The sequence below is a fragment of the Cupressus sempervirens genome, chromosome 8 (assembly GCF_028749045.1).
Source record: "Cupressus sempervirens isolate cs-2001-9-10 chromosome 8, ASM2874904v1, whole genome shotgun sequence".
Lineage (NCBI taxonomy): Eukaryota > Viridiplantae > Streptophyta > Pinopsida > Cupressales > Cupressaceae > Cupressus > Cupressus sempervirens.
In genome coordinates, this window is record NC_143125.1 from 743,035,905 (window position 1) to 743,052,798 (window position 16,894).

Here is a 16,894-nt window from a genome sequence, read left to right on the forward strand (position 1 = left end):
TCATCCCCATCACCATATCTAATCACCTAGAAAACCAACATAATGATGGAGACTATATTTTGCATCATTCCAAAGCAAATCAATCTTCACTATCTCCTTCACATTCTTCACCTGCTCTATCTTGGTCTTAGCCCACTAATTCCATTTTTGTATCATAACGAGGAGTTGTATTGGCTCTTGCAACTCAAGCATTCTCTCCAAGAGAATGTAATACGATGCATATCTAGTCTCAATTGGCTTCAAAAAATCCTTCGTGGAGCTCCTTAAGAGTGCATGTGGAGTGTGGTGGTTACAAATAAACATCTACATATCTCTTTCATCATTGACCATTCTAATCTAGTCAATCTTCCCCATGTCCTTGAGTACATTGTTCATGGCATACAAACAACATGGAGTCCACCAAATATTTCTATAGACCGCCTCAATAAGTTTCTCTACTGCTTTGTACATATGTTGCATTTGTCACTACTTGGACCATGTTCTGTAATTCAACCTCCTCAATAGCCTCGCTATGGACAAAAAACTGAATATTAACATCTTTGTGATGCCTTGAGTAATCAACTACCTTTAGAAAGTATGGGCCCTTTGTGCATGTAACCGTGATGTTGATGAGTGGACAATGGTTAATGTTTGTCCAACCATCCATAACTATACTACTACTAGACTCTTTCCAGCATGCCTTCATCTGCTCCAAAACATTGATCTTGTTATACTAGTTAACCAAAATCGTAGCCCTCAATTTGTACTCACCAGGTGGCACAAATGATGCCTTCCCCATTCCCCCACCCCTCTTTTCCACCAAGGATGTCATCTCCTTATAATAAGGAGATCAAGTTACATGCAATAGTATGTCATTAACAAAGAAGAACCTACTAGATCATCTAATTGATCCTTCAGGTGCACATTAAACAAATAAGCTATGGGGTTACGTGAACTTCTTGCCTTATGTTTCACCTTGCTAAACTCTATATGGATGAAGTTCCAAAAGATGATTCTAACATAGTTCCTTCTCTCTAATGCAAGATACATGTAGAACGATGTTGCTGCCCCTGTGAATGCTGAATTATCTGAATCAATTTCCTAGCTACCAAAGACTTAGGCACTGGAATTGCACTATCATTAAGAATGCCTCAAAGCTTGTTTATCTCAATTAAAAATACTTGACATTTCTAGCATCCATTGAAAATATACATGTACTCCTATTTACCATATAGGGTAAATGGATATTTATCGCATTAAGAGATAAGAATGTAACACAAAACAAGATACTTTATTAGTATAAGCAGATATGCAATTCCAATTACAATGATGATCCATGAGCTGATGCTAGAGATGGTGTATCTTCCCTTCTAACCATACGACTGTACGATGCTCTTTGTTTCTGATTGAGTTTGTATAGTGTCGTTCATTTCTTGTCTATTTGTGACTATCAAGTGTCCATATGATGTTTTCCTACTGGTCGTACAGTGTGCATACTCACATTTCCTGGCATGGCTTGAAATTATGTGTGTATATGGTATCTCCTATACTACCGCACAGTGTTCCACATGACTTCACAGGCTTTTTTAATCATCGTACAGTACAGCTTAGAATTTGTAATGCAAGGATACCATACAGTACGATACTGCTACTTGTATCTCCAACTCATAATTCTAATGTTAGTATTCTTCTATAGTTTATTACTATTATTCTAATTTATTATTATTATTAATTATATTATTACTATTAATTATTTACATTCTTTTTGAATTGTTCATTCGAGTCTCATTCTCTCCTGGGACCTTATTCCTTTCAGGGTAAATTTTTAACTTCGACCCATTTATTGCATTAGCCACCTCTTTCCCATCTAAAGTCTATAGTTTGATTGCTTCGTTATCACCCACTTCATGAATCTTGAATGGCCCAACCTACTTAACATTAAATTTGTCGGGTTTCATTTCATTACACCCGTTATATTTTAATACTAGTTGACTTGGTTGGAACCTATTTAGTTTCAAGTGCTTGTTGTGCCATACCTTGCGTCTGCATTGTGAAACTTCAGTGACCCATTGTGCTTGTAATCTTTGCTCATCCAGTTTATTCAAGTTATACAACCTTTCCCTAAAACTTTCCATGTCTCCTAATTTATTTTCAATCACTATTCGTAAACTCAGTACCATGAACTCTGTCGGTACTATGGCTTCCTAATATTACATCAGCTGAAACAAAGTGTGTCCTGTGGTAACTTTGTAAGAGGTACGGTATGCCCATAACACCGATGGCACCTTTTCCTCCCAATCCTCCCCTTCAACTGCACAAGACTTGTAAATTACTACAACCAAGATTTTATTTGTGGCTTCCACTTGTCCATTTGCTCTCGATAGGGAGTGGTATATTTTGAATTCTGTGGTGAGTAGTCCGATGACATGGTTGACAAAACATCCCCCTTGGTCCCTCGTCAACTATATCGGGATTCCATGTCTCGTAATGATTTGTTCGTAGATGAATCTCGCCATGCTCAGTGCTGAGTTGTTTGGTAGGGCTCGCACTTCGACCCACTTTGTACGGTACTCGGTTGCTACTACAATGTATCTGCATCTCTGGGCTTTGCTTGCATCTCTGGGCTTTGCTTACCTTCAGTGGCCTGACGAAGTCTAGCCCCCACCGTTTGAATAGTTCCTGTGCATGTGAGGGGTTCAGAGGCATGAAATCCCTCTTCAGTGGCTGCCCTGCTCTCTAGCATGTATGACATGCGACAACCCACTCCCTAATGTCGTTGTGCACGGTTAACCATCATAATCTTGTGAGAAGTATCTTATGCACTGTTGTGTCTGGCCCCATATGTCCTCCTGCAGGCCCTTCATGTGCTTCCTTCAATACTTTTGGTATTTTTTCCTCCACAACACATCATCATGAAATCTAATCGGATCCCATCATATATAGCAACTTGTTGATCAATTGGAACGTTTGACTTCTCAGTACTAGTTTCCTCCTCTAGTTTGGATTTTTACTGGTGTATCTCACTCAAAAACCATAGACGTTTGGCTTCCATTTACTTTGTCTGGTTATAGATGTATGTGAATGCAAGGACTTGGTTTCATCTTCTCCATGTTGAGATGAGGAACTTTTCTTCTTTTCTTTACATTCCTTGATCTTCCTTATGTTTGTAAGGAGCTTTATATGTTGCTCAGGCATAACAACTTTAACAAGCTGAAGACCACATTTTTGTAGCAGCAACCTGATCTTCGCTTTGAATGGAGTTTTTGAGTCATCTGACCGAAGCAATAAACCCTCTACAATACACTTGATATGCTTTTGCAGTTCCTCTACCATGAGTCTCACTATAACCACTTTCACTAGTCCCAATGTTTCTTTGATAACTTCCTTATTACTTTACAAAAGCATATACATGGATGGAAGTAAGGTGGGCACTGTCAAACAGATATCAGAGAACTCATAGATCAATCTTGCTAGCCCAGTTATTGCTGGACTTATCATATGCGGTGTACTGCCAGCCAAACACCCAAGCACCATGTTAAAAGACTGACGTAGCTTCTCCTTTGAACCTCCATTCTCGGAGTCCTCCAGACAGTGACCAATTTTGACTAGCAGCTCATAAACTCATGTTCTTGTCTTTTTATTTGCCTCCTTTACAGCAAGGAGTATTTCAGTAAGGAAATGCTCAAAACCTTTATTTTTCTTCTCTTCAGCACTCATTGAAATATGAATAATTAAGTAGTACAAACAATCAAGCCGATGCTGCCTAGCAGAAAAAATGGCAAGATGCCATTGTTGTGACCGGAAGATCAAATATCTCAACAAAGTTATTTGTAAGAAAATCTGTGTGTTCCCTTAGAATGTTCGCAAAAACCTTATAGGCTTTCTTCTGGACCATTCCCTCATTATCCTGCAATGCCAGCTTTGTTGCAATAAATAGCATACTAACACATTCAGCATCTAAATCTTCAAGAAGAGATACTGCAAGATTCAAAAGTTCAGCCCTTGTTGAGGTGACATTATCAACACCATTGGAGCCATCTATCAGCATGGAAGATGATGTTCTTGCTTGCACAGATCTAGCTTCTTCTTGTGTTACTTTGAGAAGCTTTTGCATAGCAGTGATAAGGAAGTCTTTGATTAGGGACTTATCAAATACAGAAGGAATGTCTGCAATGGTAGCTCAAATAAATGGCTAAAATTCTTGAATTTTAAGGTTCCATCAGTGGCTCTTGTTGGTGACATATGCCTCTTGTGGGCATAGTGAGATTCCAATTATCTCTGGAGGAGCAGACCGAGCATCCATGCTTAACACGATGCACGGTGAAATTGGGTGGCCCCAGGCCCCCCCACAAAAGTGAACAATACCTCTTTCCTCTATCGAACACCTTATTCTGATCACTCAATACTTTGGACCTGCTGAATATAATATCATATTGTTCCATAATAAAATCTAATTTGTCAGTAAGTAACAAACAAGCATCATATGACATGTGTTTTTCTTGTTCCATATTAGAATTAATATTTGCCTTATCAATAGGATCTTTTAAAAAGAAATCAATCTGATTATTTAATTCAAGTATGTGATTTCTTACTTCATTGATTTGATTAGTAAACATAAAAGAAAAATCCTCAAAAGAAGAATGATGAAGATTTGAAAACAATTCTTTAAGCATATTATTAACAAACATTACCACAAGGTATTCAAGGATACTTACCTCGGTATGCTGCATATATTTCATACATGTATAAAATTTATCATCTTGATGAGTAATACCCACTGTCTCTGCTCCATGATTACAGTCCTTTGCATCTAACTCTTGTTTAGCCTTTGGGAAATCATTAAGTGTATTGTGATCTTTGCTGATTGGAAGGTTTGTAGGTATGTAATCAGTCATATTTGCATCAGAATGAGTCACCTTTGTTTGATTTTCCTTTTGCACACAATCTGCCCCACATTCCAAACAATCCTCTTCACAAGAAGGTTTTGAATATAACCCGCATTCAAGCATTATTACTTTCATTTTGTCAAGAATCTGATCAATTGAGATACTTGAAAAATTTTCATGACTAACTTCCAACCTGTCCTTATTATGTACATTCGGTTCCATCTCATCTTCACATTTTAAATGCAAATATTGATCATAAAATGGATTTGAAAATGGGTCTTCTTCAAGGGATGAAACTTTTCTTTTACCAAGAATTTGGTCAGATATAAATTTGAAAAATATTCGGAACCATGCTCATATGATTGCATTTCTTGTTCATAAGATGGATTGGAAGATGTCTCATCTTCTAAATGCATATCATGAATTTTATCTACTTCAAAACTGTCGTCAAGCCTGCTATCTTCATTATAATGCTGATATACTTGACTGTGTGAAAGATCTTCTTCAAACAATGGACTGAAAATAGAATGCTTGGGCACATCTCCGTGAGATCCTCCATATGAAATTTCATCCTACTCATATGGCACATGTTGTTCTACTTCACTTTCACAAAATATTATGTCCAGATTCTCCATTATTTCATTGTATACGAGATCTGAAGTGATTTTGTAATCCTTCCTAGATGCATCTTCTTCTTCATGTAGGCTCACATTGTCTTCAAAATCTAAAAATGTAAAGGGGCTATATTCTTCATTCTCTTCTGCCAGTCTATCATATATAGGGTCTGAAAATTCTTTGAAATTATATCTGAATAGATCTCTTTCTATACTTAAATCATAATGCACATCTTCAATCAATATGCCATCCTCTTGAGAAGTGCATGATCCTTCCGGTTCATTGGTTTCCTCCTCATGAAAGTGATACGGATTTGTAGAGATGGCTGAACTTTCTTGTTCATTGAATGTTTCATACAACACATCTATTTGTTTCTCCTTGTGTATGGGAAGAAAAATTTGACCACCCTTTTCGACATACTTTTGATACTCCATGTCTAACAAGGTTGAAATCTCATCCACACTGAGAGAATCTTCTTCATCATTTCCATGTTCTTCATAGTCTAATTTCTTATCAGTCTCATCATGATTGGATTCTTCTTCCATTTTCTCTATAGTTGAATCCAAAACATCATTATATTCTTGTGTTTCTTTGGTATCCTTTGCTTCATCTTTAATACCTTGGTCCCATATCTGAAGAAGAAGCTCTACATTAGGATCCTTTGGCGAGATTCTCAACTTCACAATTCTGTTCAAAAAGTCCTTGTAAGGAGGCTTGTGGTTTGATGGAATCTCATGATAAGCCTTCATCACCTTCAAAAACAAATGTGCTGAAGTCTTGCCTTTGTATCTTTCCAAATTGTAAAAGGCGTCAAGTAGAGACATGTCAGGATCCTCTTCCATGTTGCAGCTTTGATCATCATACTGTTCATAGCACATCTCTTCTTCATGGCTTGTATCATCAAATTCATACAGGAACCATCCTTCAAATTCTTTCCAAGATGAGATACACTGTGTGGGTAATGATTTGTATGCTTGCCTCACATCGTTTTTTTAAGTTCTGGCAAACAACTTCATCACTTGATCTTCTGCACAAATATCATAATCTTCTATAAATGTATAGAATGCATCCAAATGTCAAATTGCCGATTCATCCCATTCTCCATGGAACTTTTGTACCAACTGTGAAAACCTTGGAGATAACTTGCTAGATTTATAATCAAAATTGCTGAAATCCAATGGCCTGATGCCATTTGGAACAAAAGGCTTTCTTTCAAATGATTGATACATTTGAAAGACCATCTACCATTTCTTTCCAAGTCCTCTCCCTCAACAGAGTCATTGATGATCCGGGCACTCCTCCTATTAAAGTACCAATCAAAATACAATAGAGTTGCCACCTCCAAATGGAGGAAATGAATAGTCTTCAAGAATCTGAGTTCTTCTTTCTAGCAGAATATATCTTACCAAAGATTGAATCTGCAGAAAAAACTTAAAGAAAAATGTACAATGCTTCTACAAGATCAAATCTTCATAAAGCAATTTAAAATTTATAGAATAATTAGGAGAAATTGAAATCTTTAAGGAAATTAAAATGCAATGTAAAAAACTTATCAATTTGGAATTTTAAATATATCAAAGTGTTCCAACAAATTTAAATAGAACCTAACTCTTATTGATCTTGAAAACAAAAAATCTTAGGGTTTATTTTGCAACTCTTCCCCAGTGGAGTCGCCAATCTGTTGGTTCCCAAAACGGCAAATTGGAATCCTACGAGCCTTGCTTGCTTGATGCTGGGATATCCAACTGGTTAGGGTCAACTTGACGAGATTGATCGATGCCATCTAAATCCCCTGCGCTTCCAGTTCTGCAAGACCGAGGCAGGTGTACCTGATTCTGGACGAAACACTTAAATCCAAGACAATTAAAATAGATCAATTAGAACGTGAATGTGATGAAAGCTTTGAAAACGGAAAGCTTTCAAAATGGCAAGAATTATAGAAAGCTTTAAGATTGCAAATTACAAATTAAAAATAAAAGTAAATAATTGTATCAATTTTTTTTAAATAAAAGTGATTATTACAAATGATTACAACAAATGAATATATTAATTCTTCAATGGAAAGAAATGAAACAATTGCCAGCATATGGATTATGAATCAGGACTAAAAGACCAGTGCTTAATTAAATGGGCAATCAGAGTCAATATTATAAGTTGAAACGTACAACTTTATAAAGTTTAATATATTTAAAATATAAACAATTTTAATAATTTAGACGCGACGATCAATTATATAAACGCAGTTTTAAACTTGTCTACGATGCACTTTAACTCATGCAGAGACAAACTAGACATAAATACGGAAACAATTAAATATTCCACAATATCTATGTTTATCTAATTTAAAATGCAATAACGACCCAGTACACTTATCCGAATATTAAAATATTTATAGGAAATAATAAAAAACATTTATAAAGGACACAACTTATTAATAGTTTAAAACTCACGAAATATAAAATAAATAATAATGCCAGAAATAAAATCACAATAAAGACATTCCTTATAGATGATCCATTTATGGTGAATATATCCGGATCGCATGAAAATCCACCCAATAACTCAAATCCACGGGCTTAGTTCAAAAGGTCATTTTCTTTTCAAATGAAAAATATAATATATCATATAGTATAGCATAGGTAAAAAATAAAAAATATGAATATATATCTTGTCTATTGTAAGATTTTACATCCTATATTTATAGACAAGCAAAGATTGTCAGTTGCTTTCCAAGCAACACACCCCTACATAACAAATAACTAAATATTAAACATAAGATTGATATCCGAATAATCCAACTGCCTATTTATCCTTCAGCAGTGATTAAAATTAATCTTGAAAGGTTAAATTAAAGTATATTTCTATCTCCATATTTCCCATTCGCGCAGGTTTCTTCTCTCAACATATGCCATTATTAAACAATATCTTAGCTTGCCCTTGCACACGAATGACTTGTTTGGACGCAACTTTATTATCCGCCATGTGAGACTTTATATGATTTCAATATCGCTAAGCACTTATATCATGTTACGCGTCCATCTAAGACTTTCAATTATTCCTGTTGGTTCCCGCATAAATCTCCAAACCTGACGGCACTGCAAAGTGAAAAGGTCACCTAATGCATCATTCTTTCTCCTGTGCGTACTCTCGAATTCTGACAGCTCCAATGATATATAGAAGACGCAATAATTTCATGAATATTGACTCCTTCAAATCGTTCTCCAATTTGGGCTGATTGACATGCGAATACATCTCTTACGCCTTCAAATAATGATACCCTTCAGCACGGTTTGCACAACTACTTATATGACGGCTCCTCCTTCAAACGCGTGTACACCTGCCCCAAAAACACAGAGTTAGATATGTATATATTATCAAATAATGACCAAAAATATATTTCTCATTCGATATCCAAAATAAAAAGACCCATGCTTTGTTAGTGACTGTCTGTGGTTAATAGATAAAGTATTGAATAAATTTATGGCTTAAATTTCTTGTTCTTTTACTGGTGTATCTCACTCAGAAACCATAGACGTTTACTTCCATTTACTTCGCCTGGTTATAGATGCACGTGAATGCAAGGACTTGGTTTCATCTTCTCCATTTTGAGATGAAGAACTTTTCTTCTTTTCTTTATGTTCCTTGATCTTCCCTATGTTTGTAAGGAGCTTTATATGTTGCTCAGTCATAACAACTTTAACAGGCTCAAGACCACATTTTTGTAGCAGCAACCTGATCTTTGCTTTGAATGGAGGTTTTGAGTCATCTGACCGAAGCAATAAACCCTCTACAATACACTTGATATGCTTTTGCAGTTCCTCTACCATGAGTCTCGCTATAACCACTTTCACTAGTCCCAATGTTGCTTTGATAACTTCCTTGTTATTTCTTTAGAAAAGCATATACACGGATGGAAGTAAGGTGGGCACTGTCAAGCAAAGATTAGAGAACTCATAGATCAGTCTTGCTAGCCCAGTTATTGCTGCACTTATCATACGTGGTGTACTGCCAGCCAGACACCCAGGCACCATGTTAAAAGGCTGACGCAGCTTCTCCTTTGAACCTCCATTCTCAGAGTCCTCCAGATAGTGACCAATTCTGACTAGCAGCTCATAAACTCGAGTTCCTGTCTTTTTATTTGCCTCCTTTACAGCAAGGAGTATTTCAGTAAGGAAATGCTCAACACCTTTATTTTTCTTCTCTTCAGCACTCATTGAAATATGAATAATTCAGTAGTACAAACAATCAAGCCGATGCCGCCTAGTAGAAAAAATGGCAAGATGCCATTGTTGTGACCGGAAGATCAAATATCTCAACAAAGTTATTTGTAAGAAAATATGTGGGTTCCCTTAGAATGTATGCAAAAACCTTATAGGCTTTCTTCTGGACCATTCCCTCATTATCCTGCAATGCCGGCTTTGTTGCAATAAATAGCATACTAACACATTCAGCATCTAAACCTTCAAGAAGAGATACTATAAGATTCAAAAGTTCAGCCCTTGTTGAGGTGACATTATCAACACCATTGGAGCCATCTATCAGCATGGAAGATGATGTTCTTGCTTGCACAGATCTAGTTGCTTCTTGTGTTACTTTGAGAAGCTTTTGCATAGCAGTGATAAGGAAGTCTTTGATTAGGGACTTATTAGATACAGAAGCAATGTCTGGAATGGTAGCTCAAATAATTGGCTAATATTCTTGAATTTTAAGGCTCCATCAGAGTGTGAGGTAGAAATGAAGTGTAGTGGGCTTATGAAGGCTTGGAGGGCCCAAAATGGGACCTGCAATATTTTAGGGTTCGAATAGAACCTATTAGGAAAAAAAGGTCAAAACAAATTTAAAAACACTTTTTATCGTTGAACAGTAGCCTCTAACTGGGGATGCCCAGATGTCTCTGAGATAGTTGAGGAACTCTTGGACGTCCTCGCATTATGTGGGTACTGAGTAGCAAAAATGGGAGTACAGTACTTGGGTACTCCAAGTACCCATACCAGGGATGTCCCCGCACCATGTACTTCATTGTTCTAAGGGGGTGGTGCTTCCTCGGGTTTCACTGGTTTAATTATTTGCTATTAACTTTAAGGAATTAGTGAACATTCATTTTTCCCATTCGAATATCTTTATTTTGACCAAAACATGGGCCTCTCCTTTATCCAATTGGAAGTTGTCTTTGCTTGTGCTTGATAACTAATCCTCAATATTTAAAAATCTCATTGCATAGAATGATTGAGAGTCCAACACTTGCATTTGGGGCAAAAACATAGTTTGTGAGTAATTTACATTAGATAAAGTATCGATCAAAATCTTGTATAGTGTGCATAGTTGTAATTTTGTATGTAGGGTTAGGTTTAGTTAGATAGAAAGGAGCTTCCCCTTATAATTTTAATAACAATTCTATTGTATATACTGTTTTGTTACTTATTGTCTAGCAACAAACGAATTAAAATACTACACGACTATAATTTGTATCACTCATTTTGAGGCTCAAATTTCTCACAAACTTATGTATCATGCAGTTAAGAGTTTTCTACATGTTTTCCCTTTGCTAGTACTGCAAAATTTATGCTATATTCTTCTTCTCTTCTTTGGAGGCAATGTAAGAACGAAAATGGGAAGTCTTAGGCCTAAGATTTTGAACAGCAGATTGTACTAGCATAGGCCTATATTTTTAATTTAAAAACTACTAGATTCCCATGTTTGTTTTATGGGTTTTAAAAGTATAGTTCAATAGATTTGATATACAGAGCGGTACTGATATATGTGATTTTCTGTTGGTTAGAGATCGGTAGAAGTAGACCTAAAAGTCTTCTCTTGCAACATTTATTTATGACTGTTAGTATAACTCACCAATCTCTTACATAAATTTAGTTTCTCTTAACCAGATACAATGCTAAATGGATTTGAGATACTATCCATATTGATATATTCATCGTACATCATTTAAAGCCTTTGTAAAATTACATTATCATGCTTTTGTTTCTTGATCTAGGCTTATTCTGAATGGATTCTGTTCACTACAAGTGGAATTTCAAGTGCACTATATCATTCATGTGATTCTGGGAGCTGGTGTGCTTTGTCATTCCATGTTTTGCAGGTATTATTATAGCCAGCCTGGTATTTGCTATACTTTTTTCCTTAAATGAGAATCAAATTTCATATGCAAGTAATTAATTATTACACATTTTTACAAGCTAAACTAGCAACTAAATTTCCTTCTAGTAGATGCAAGGAAATTGCAATATTTCGTTTGGAAAAGACTAGAAATGCCCTGTGTAAAAATAAAAAATGTGGAACATGCAGGCTTACTCGTAAAGTCAGCTTTGGAGAATCAACATAACTAGGAATGAGCTTTGACATAAATCTATATGTGCATTGGTAAAACAACAGATATCTTGGCAAAAGAACTCATAATTAAACAAGGCCCCATGATGTGCCGACAATTAAAAGAAGGGAATAATATGCCATGTAATGTGTATTGTCCCCTTTCTGAAATGGGATCTAACAATAAATAATAAGATAATTAAAATATAAAAATAAATAAATAGAAAAGTATAATATAATATAATTACAAATTAATTAAGTTTAATAAAAGGTTAAAGAGGCATGCCATGAAGAATCGCAACTCCCTCAACAGAAGATATGAAAGGGAGCAGAGTTAATTTGAGAGGGTATATGAAGGAAGAAAGAGGGGAGCATAGGAATTAAAAAAGGATTAATAGATGAAGAAACTAAGAAAGTGACTCTTTCAAGGTCAGCAATGATGAAGGGTTATGACTCTTTCAAAGTTTGTTAATAATGGAAGGTTGTAGTTCTCACACTGGATAGAAATGATGAAGGGTTATGTTTCCCTCAAAACGTGGTAATTATGAAAGGTTATGACTCTCGCAAAGGAAAAAAATGATAAAGGGTTGTGACTCTCCTGAAGCGTGATAATTGCGTAAGGTTGCAACCAATGCAAAGGGGGAGAAATGATGAATATGTGTGACTCTCCCTTGCACTAGAAATATAAAGGGGAGAAGGATTCAATTGAGGAAGACATCCCAGAGAGATCGATTTGGGAGAGAATTTATTATTCTCAAAGGGCAGTGATGGAGCCTAGTGACTCAAGCCTTAAGAAAGGTAGTGACCCTTAACTAATGAAGTATAAAAGAAATCATTCAAATCATTCAAGAGTCACTTCTGAATCCTCACTCATGAATCCATCAAAGAAAATCTTTTATTCATCCATCAATCATTAATCCCTCAAGGATTGCAAACAATAAATGATTAAAGATCAAACAAACAATTATCAAATCCACATCAATGAACACTTTGTATTGGGATCAAGAAAACAAATGTTTCAGCAATCAAATGTAATAACCCTTAGCTGGTTATAACCTTGACAAACACCAATCCTCTTTACTAATCAATAATTAGGCATTTTGTCAAACACTTGGCAATCATGTGTTGATACTTTCTCATGCTATATATATAAGTTTGCTCTCATCTAAATTAGCCAACCGCACATGTATTTTCAGACATCCGTCATTAACATTCCATTTCCTTTACACAAATATAATCTACCAAGACAATATATCAGTTAGTTCTGAAACAACAAGCAGCAATTTCTTTATCATTCACTGTTGGCTCAAAGGCTTTTACACATGACATTTTATTTATTAAAAAAAAATAGAACCTTGAGATATTTGCACAGATTGCAGCCCGCACCTAATGTTATTCTAGCTGGCAAATTGTAAAAACCCCCAACTGGCTCTATTCTTTGGTGAAGAATGCAAACTTGAATTTTAGTGTTTTATCTAGTTCGGCATGAATGTAAATACTGAAATGAAATGGCAATTTTCCCAATATGCAAAATTCTGGAAATATACAATTAACCCTTCACCACAGAAAATGCTAGTTTCGAATTTCAAATCACTCTTTCTACCGGACTATTGGGATTTATTACTGAGATTGCTGTTAAAGCATGAAATGTGTCTCATATATTTGAATTAACAGCAAACTGATTTTGAATTACAACTTGTGACACATGAATCTTAGAACTAATGTTTAATAACAGCAAGCTATTTCCATTCTAATCAACTCCCCTACATATAATTATTTGCATAAAGAACAAGTACCAACCACAGGCTTGAGAAAGTATTTCGCAGACCCTTTCACCAAACACAAGACTCCTATAAACGGCCACATCCCCTGTATGATTAATTGCCGACCCTGGAAGTAAAAATGCAGCCTCCTGTAGCAATTGCAGGGCATGTAATTGTGTATCACAGGCTTCCAGTATGGCTTGCAGGTGCTCAACCAATGAACACAAGGCTCAATAATTTAATCACAGGCTCTGAAAGAATGATTGCAGGCCACAAACAAGCTAGCCGCAGCCTTGGGAATGAATGGCAGCCTCTCAAATGTACACTGCTATCTCCAAACTTCACACACAACACTGGCAATTTCTCCAATACAAATTGACTTCTCAGTTACAGAGAAAAATAGTACAGAAGCAATTGGAAAAATTGCTATACCAGAGCTACAATTTGCAAGATAATTTCAAAGGCAATTCTTAGACTCAAACCCTTATAATTCAGCAAGGGCATGGGAACAAACTCAGGAAAGAAATAATCAATCGGATGTCTTTCCCATCAAATGGGCTCATATTTATAATCTCCAAATGACACCAGTTTCCCAAACATAACTCCACTTAAGAAGCTTCCTCAATGCAACATCATTTTATAACATTAAATATATTTTTGTGTCATATAATATAAATTATTAACTTCTTTTGGCCTTCAAAAATGACCTTTTCCATCATAACATAATATAGATACACAGGCCACTATTTCTTGTGCCCACTATTTAAAACTTTTCAAACTGGTTCCAATGAGCTATGATACTGATGGGGTGACTTACCATAAATAGACGCTCCCTTCAAGATTCTTGAGCCCAAACCAGAAATCTAAAATAAAAATTGAGAGCATCACTCAACTCCTCTAACTCAACTGAGCTCATCGGAACCAATAGTTGACCTACTATAAATACTAAGTTCCTCAAAACAAAGCCAAAACTTACCATAGGCTACTAGAAAGCCTATAACCACACAATTGCCCACTGTCAATTCACAAGGGTCGCAATGATGAACTAACCAATCCAACTACGAGAACCTACTAAAAATAGGGACATTACAGTCCTCCCTCCCTAAGATTGCTTATTTTCAAGCAATCCCGGAGCAAAATGAATATAATTGTCCACATGGATCCCAAGTGTAGAACCGTTTACTATCCCTCCTGTGTACAAGCAACTCCTGTAGCACCAGCACGCAAATAACTGATATCAATGACTAAAATCATCTATAAACTGATTGTAGGTGCTAATGACAGCAACAACTCATCTGAACTCAACCCAACCAAAATACTAACTCTATCAACAGCTAAGTCCCCATGTAACGCCCTGCCAAGGGATCTAAAAGAACTAACCTAAAGTTTTACTAAGTTTGCCAAACATTTTTTTTTTAAAGAATAACATATACAACAATCATAAACTAGCGGAAGCAATAACATACAATCATACATAAGCAAACATAACAGATTACATTCCTTAACGATCCCAAGACGTTGAGTCACATTTAATTTTAATTAATACCAAGTCAAATAAATAACACATCCACATGAAAGAATAACTACAAGTCCAGTCCATCTAAATAATATACATTTGTTCTAAATGCCACTTGGCAATAAATTCGGAATGCACAATCATCCATTGTACATGTCACAGGGTATGAAAGGTTGAAAGAATATACATTTATAAAATAGATTACATCATCCCTTTCGGATCAATGAAACAAGATACAATATAATAAGTAAAATCATCCATCATATAGATATAACCATCCATCATAAAACACAAAGATAGAATGAAAGGAAATGCAGAACAAGGAACTCCAGCCACGATAGCTACGGACGGATCTCAATGGTAAAAGTAAAACGCACTACCACCCAAACTTGTGGTAACCCAAAAAGGTCCACTCCCACTGTGCTGAGGAGATAGTCTCAAGCTCCACACAGGATAACAATCCCAAAAATCAAAAGCAATATCTAAGTCAAGGAAAACCCTAAAAGTAATCTAACTCAAAGGTTCCAAGATAAATCGACATCTAGACCCAGAGGCAAACAAAGACACATAGGAAATCTATACTGCTAGTGGACAAATGTCATCACACGAACCAACTCTAGGGTTACCCGGCGAGTCTTTTAATCCTTCGGTCCTCTAGTGACTCTATGCTGCACTGGTATCCTTTCGCACTGACAAAGCATACTAATGATGCAAGGTCGCAACCAAGCATCCTCTCTACTTCCATCCTAGTATGTACTAGCACTCGAGGCATGGGTGAGGAAAGACAAAGACTCTTATTAGATTCATTTTACTTACATTTAATTTAGTGTTTTCACTTATTAACTACTTACAATGGGTTACCCTAACAGCCACTTTGGGCCTCGGCCTCCATTGCAAGCCACTTCCCAACTTAACATACAAATTTTCTACCCTAGGCTCATAAAAGTATAAATGAAAGAATCACAATTTTCACCTCAGCCCTATACAAGTGACTGGATAGCATTAAAAAATAATCCACAATAACACCTCATTTCTTTACAAGCAACTAGAAAGCATCCCAAAAATAATCGATCGAAGACTCAAAGATTAATTCAAATAGGTTATACCATTCACCTCAATTTCACACAAGAATATTGGAAATCAATAACGAACAATAAATCCAAACTCATCATAGAGCATACTAGACACATTACCATGGTTGAGTTTAAAAGATCAAAATCAAATCATCATCATGACATTGTAAACACAGAACTCCCAAGCCTCTGGTAAACATCCTAAGACTAGTCAACACCCTTGTCAACCCAAACCCAAAACATAAGACAACATACAGATTACAGTGTAGTTTCATAGTTTGGTTTGATTTTGAAAACACATATTATAAGTTAACAATAAGGTTTAAATTTTCGTTCAATGTAAGTTTTTGAATATATGAGGTTGACATTATACCCTTACAACTTAACCCATTCTCCTTTTAGAATAATTTGTACAATTTATCCTTAATTTAAGAAGTCACAAATATCCCCATTAAATATCACAAGATAACTTAAAATAATTATTTATCAAATTATTAAAATAATAAATATCAATCATTAAATAAAATACTCATGATTTTATTAATAATCAATTTATTAAATAATAATAAAGTAAATATGTTTTAACATTATTGATTGATACTCAACAATAATAATCCAAATTACTAAATTAATAATTAAAAACTATTAATAAAATTCTTTAAAAATTAATATTTATTAATCATTGATTAATTTAATAAATAATAATTAAACTATTAATAAAATTATTAATAATTAATAAAT

At 35.4% G+C, this 16,894-nt stretch overlaps 1 protein-coding gene across 2 annotated transcripts in view; it reads left to right on the forward strand.

Annotated features, from left to right (window-relative positions):
• LOC149544556 (transmembrane protein-like protein) overlaps positions 1-16,894 on the forward strand; it is a 293,089-nt gene that overhangs the window by 221,502 nt on the left and 54,693 nt on the right. For both annotated transcript variants that reach the window (XR_016355061.1, XM_089795187.1), the window contains exon 10: positions 11,470-11,574. Coding sequence is in view for 1 of the 2 variants with exons in the window: in XM_089795187.1 (XP_089651313.1) it covers positions 11,470-11,574 (105 nt within the window). In the remaining variant the exon portion in view is untranslated. The remainder of the gene's footprint in view (positions 1-11,469; positions 11,575-16,894) is intronic.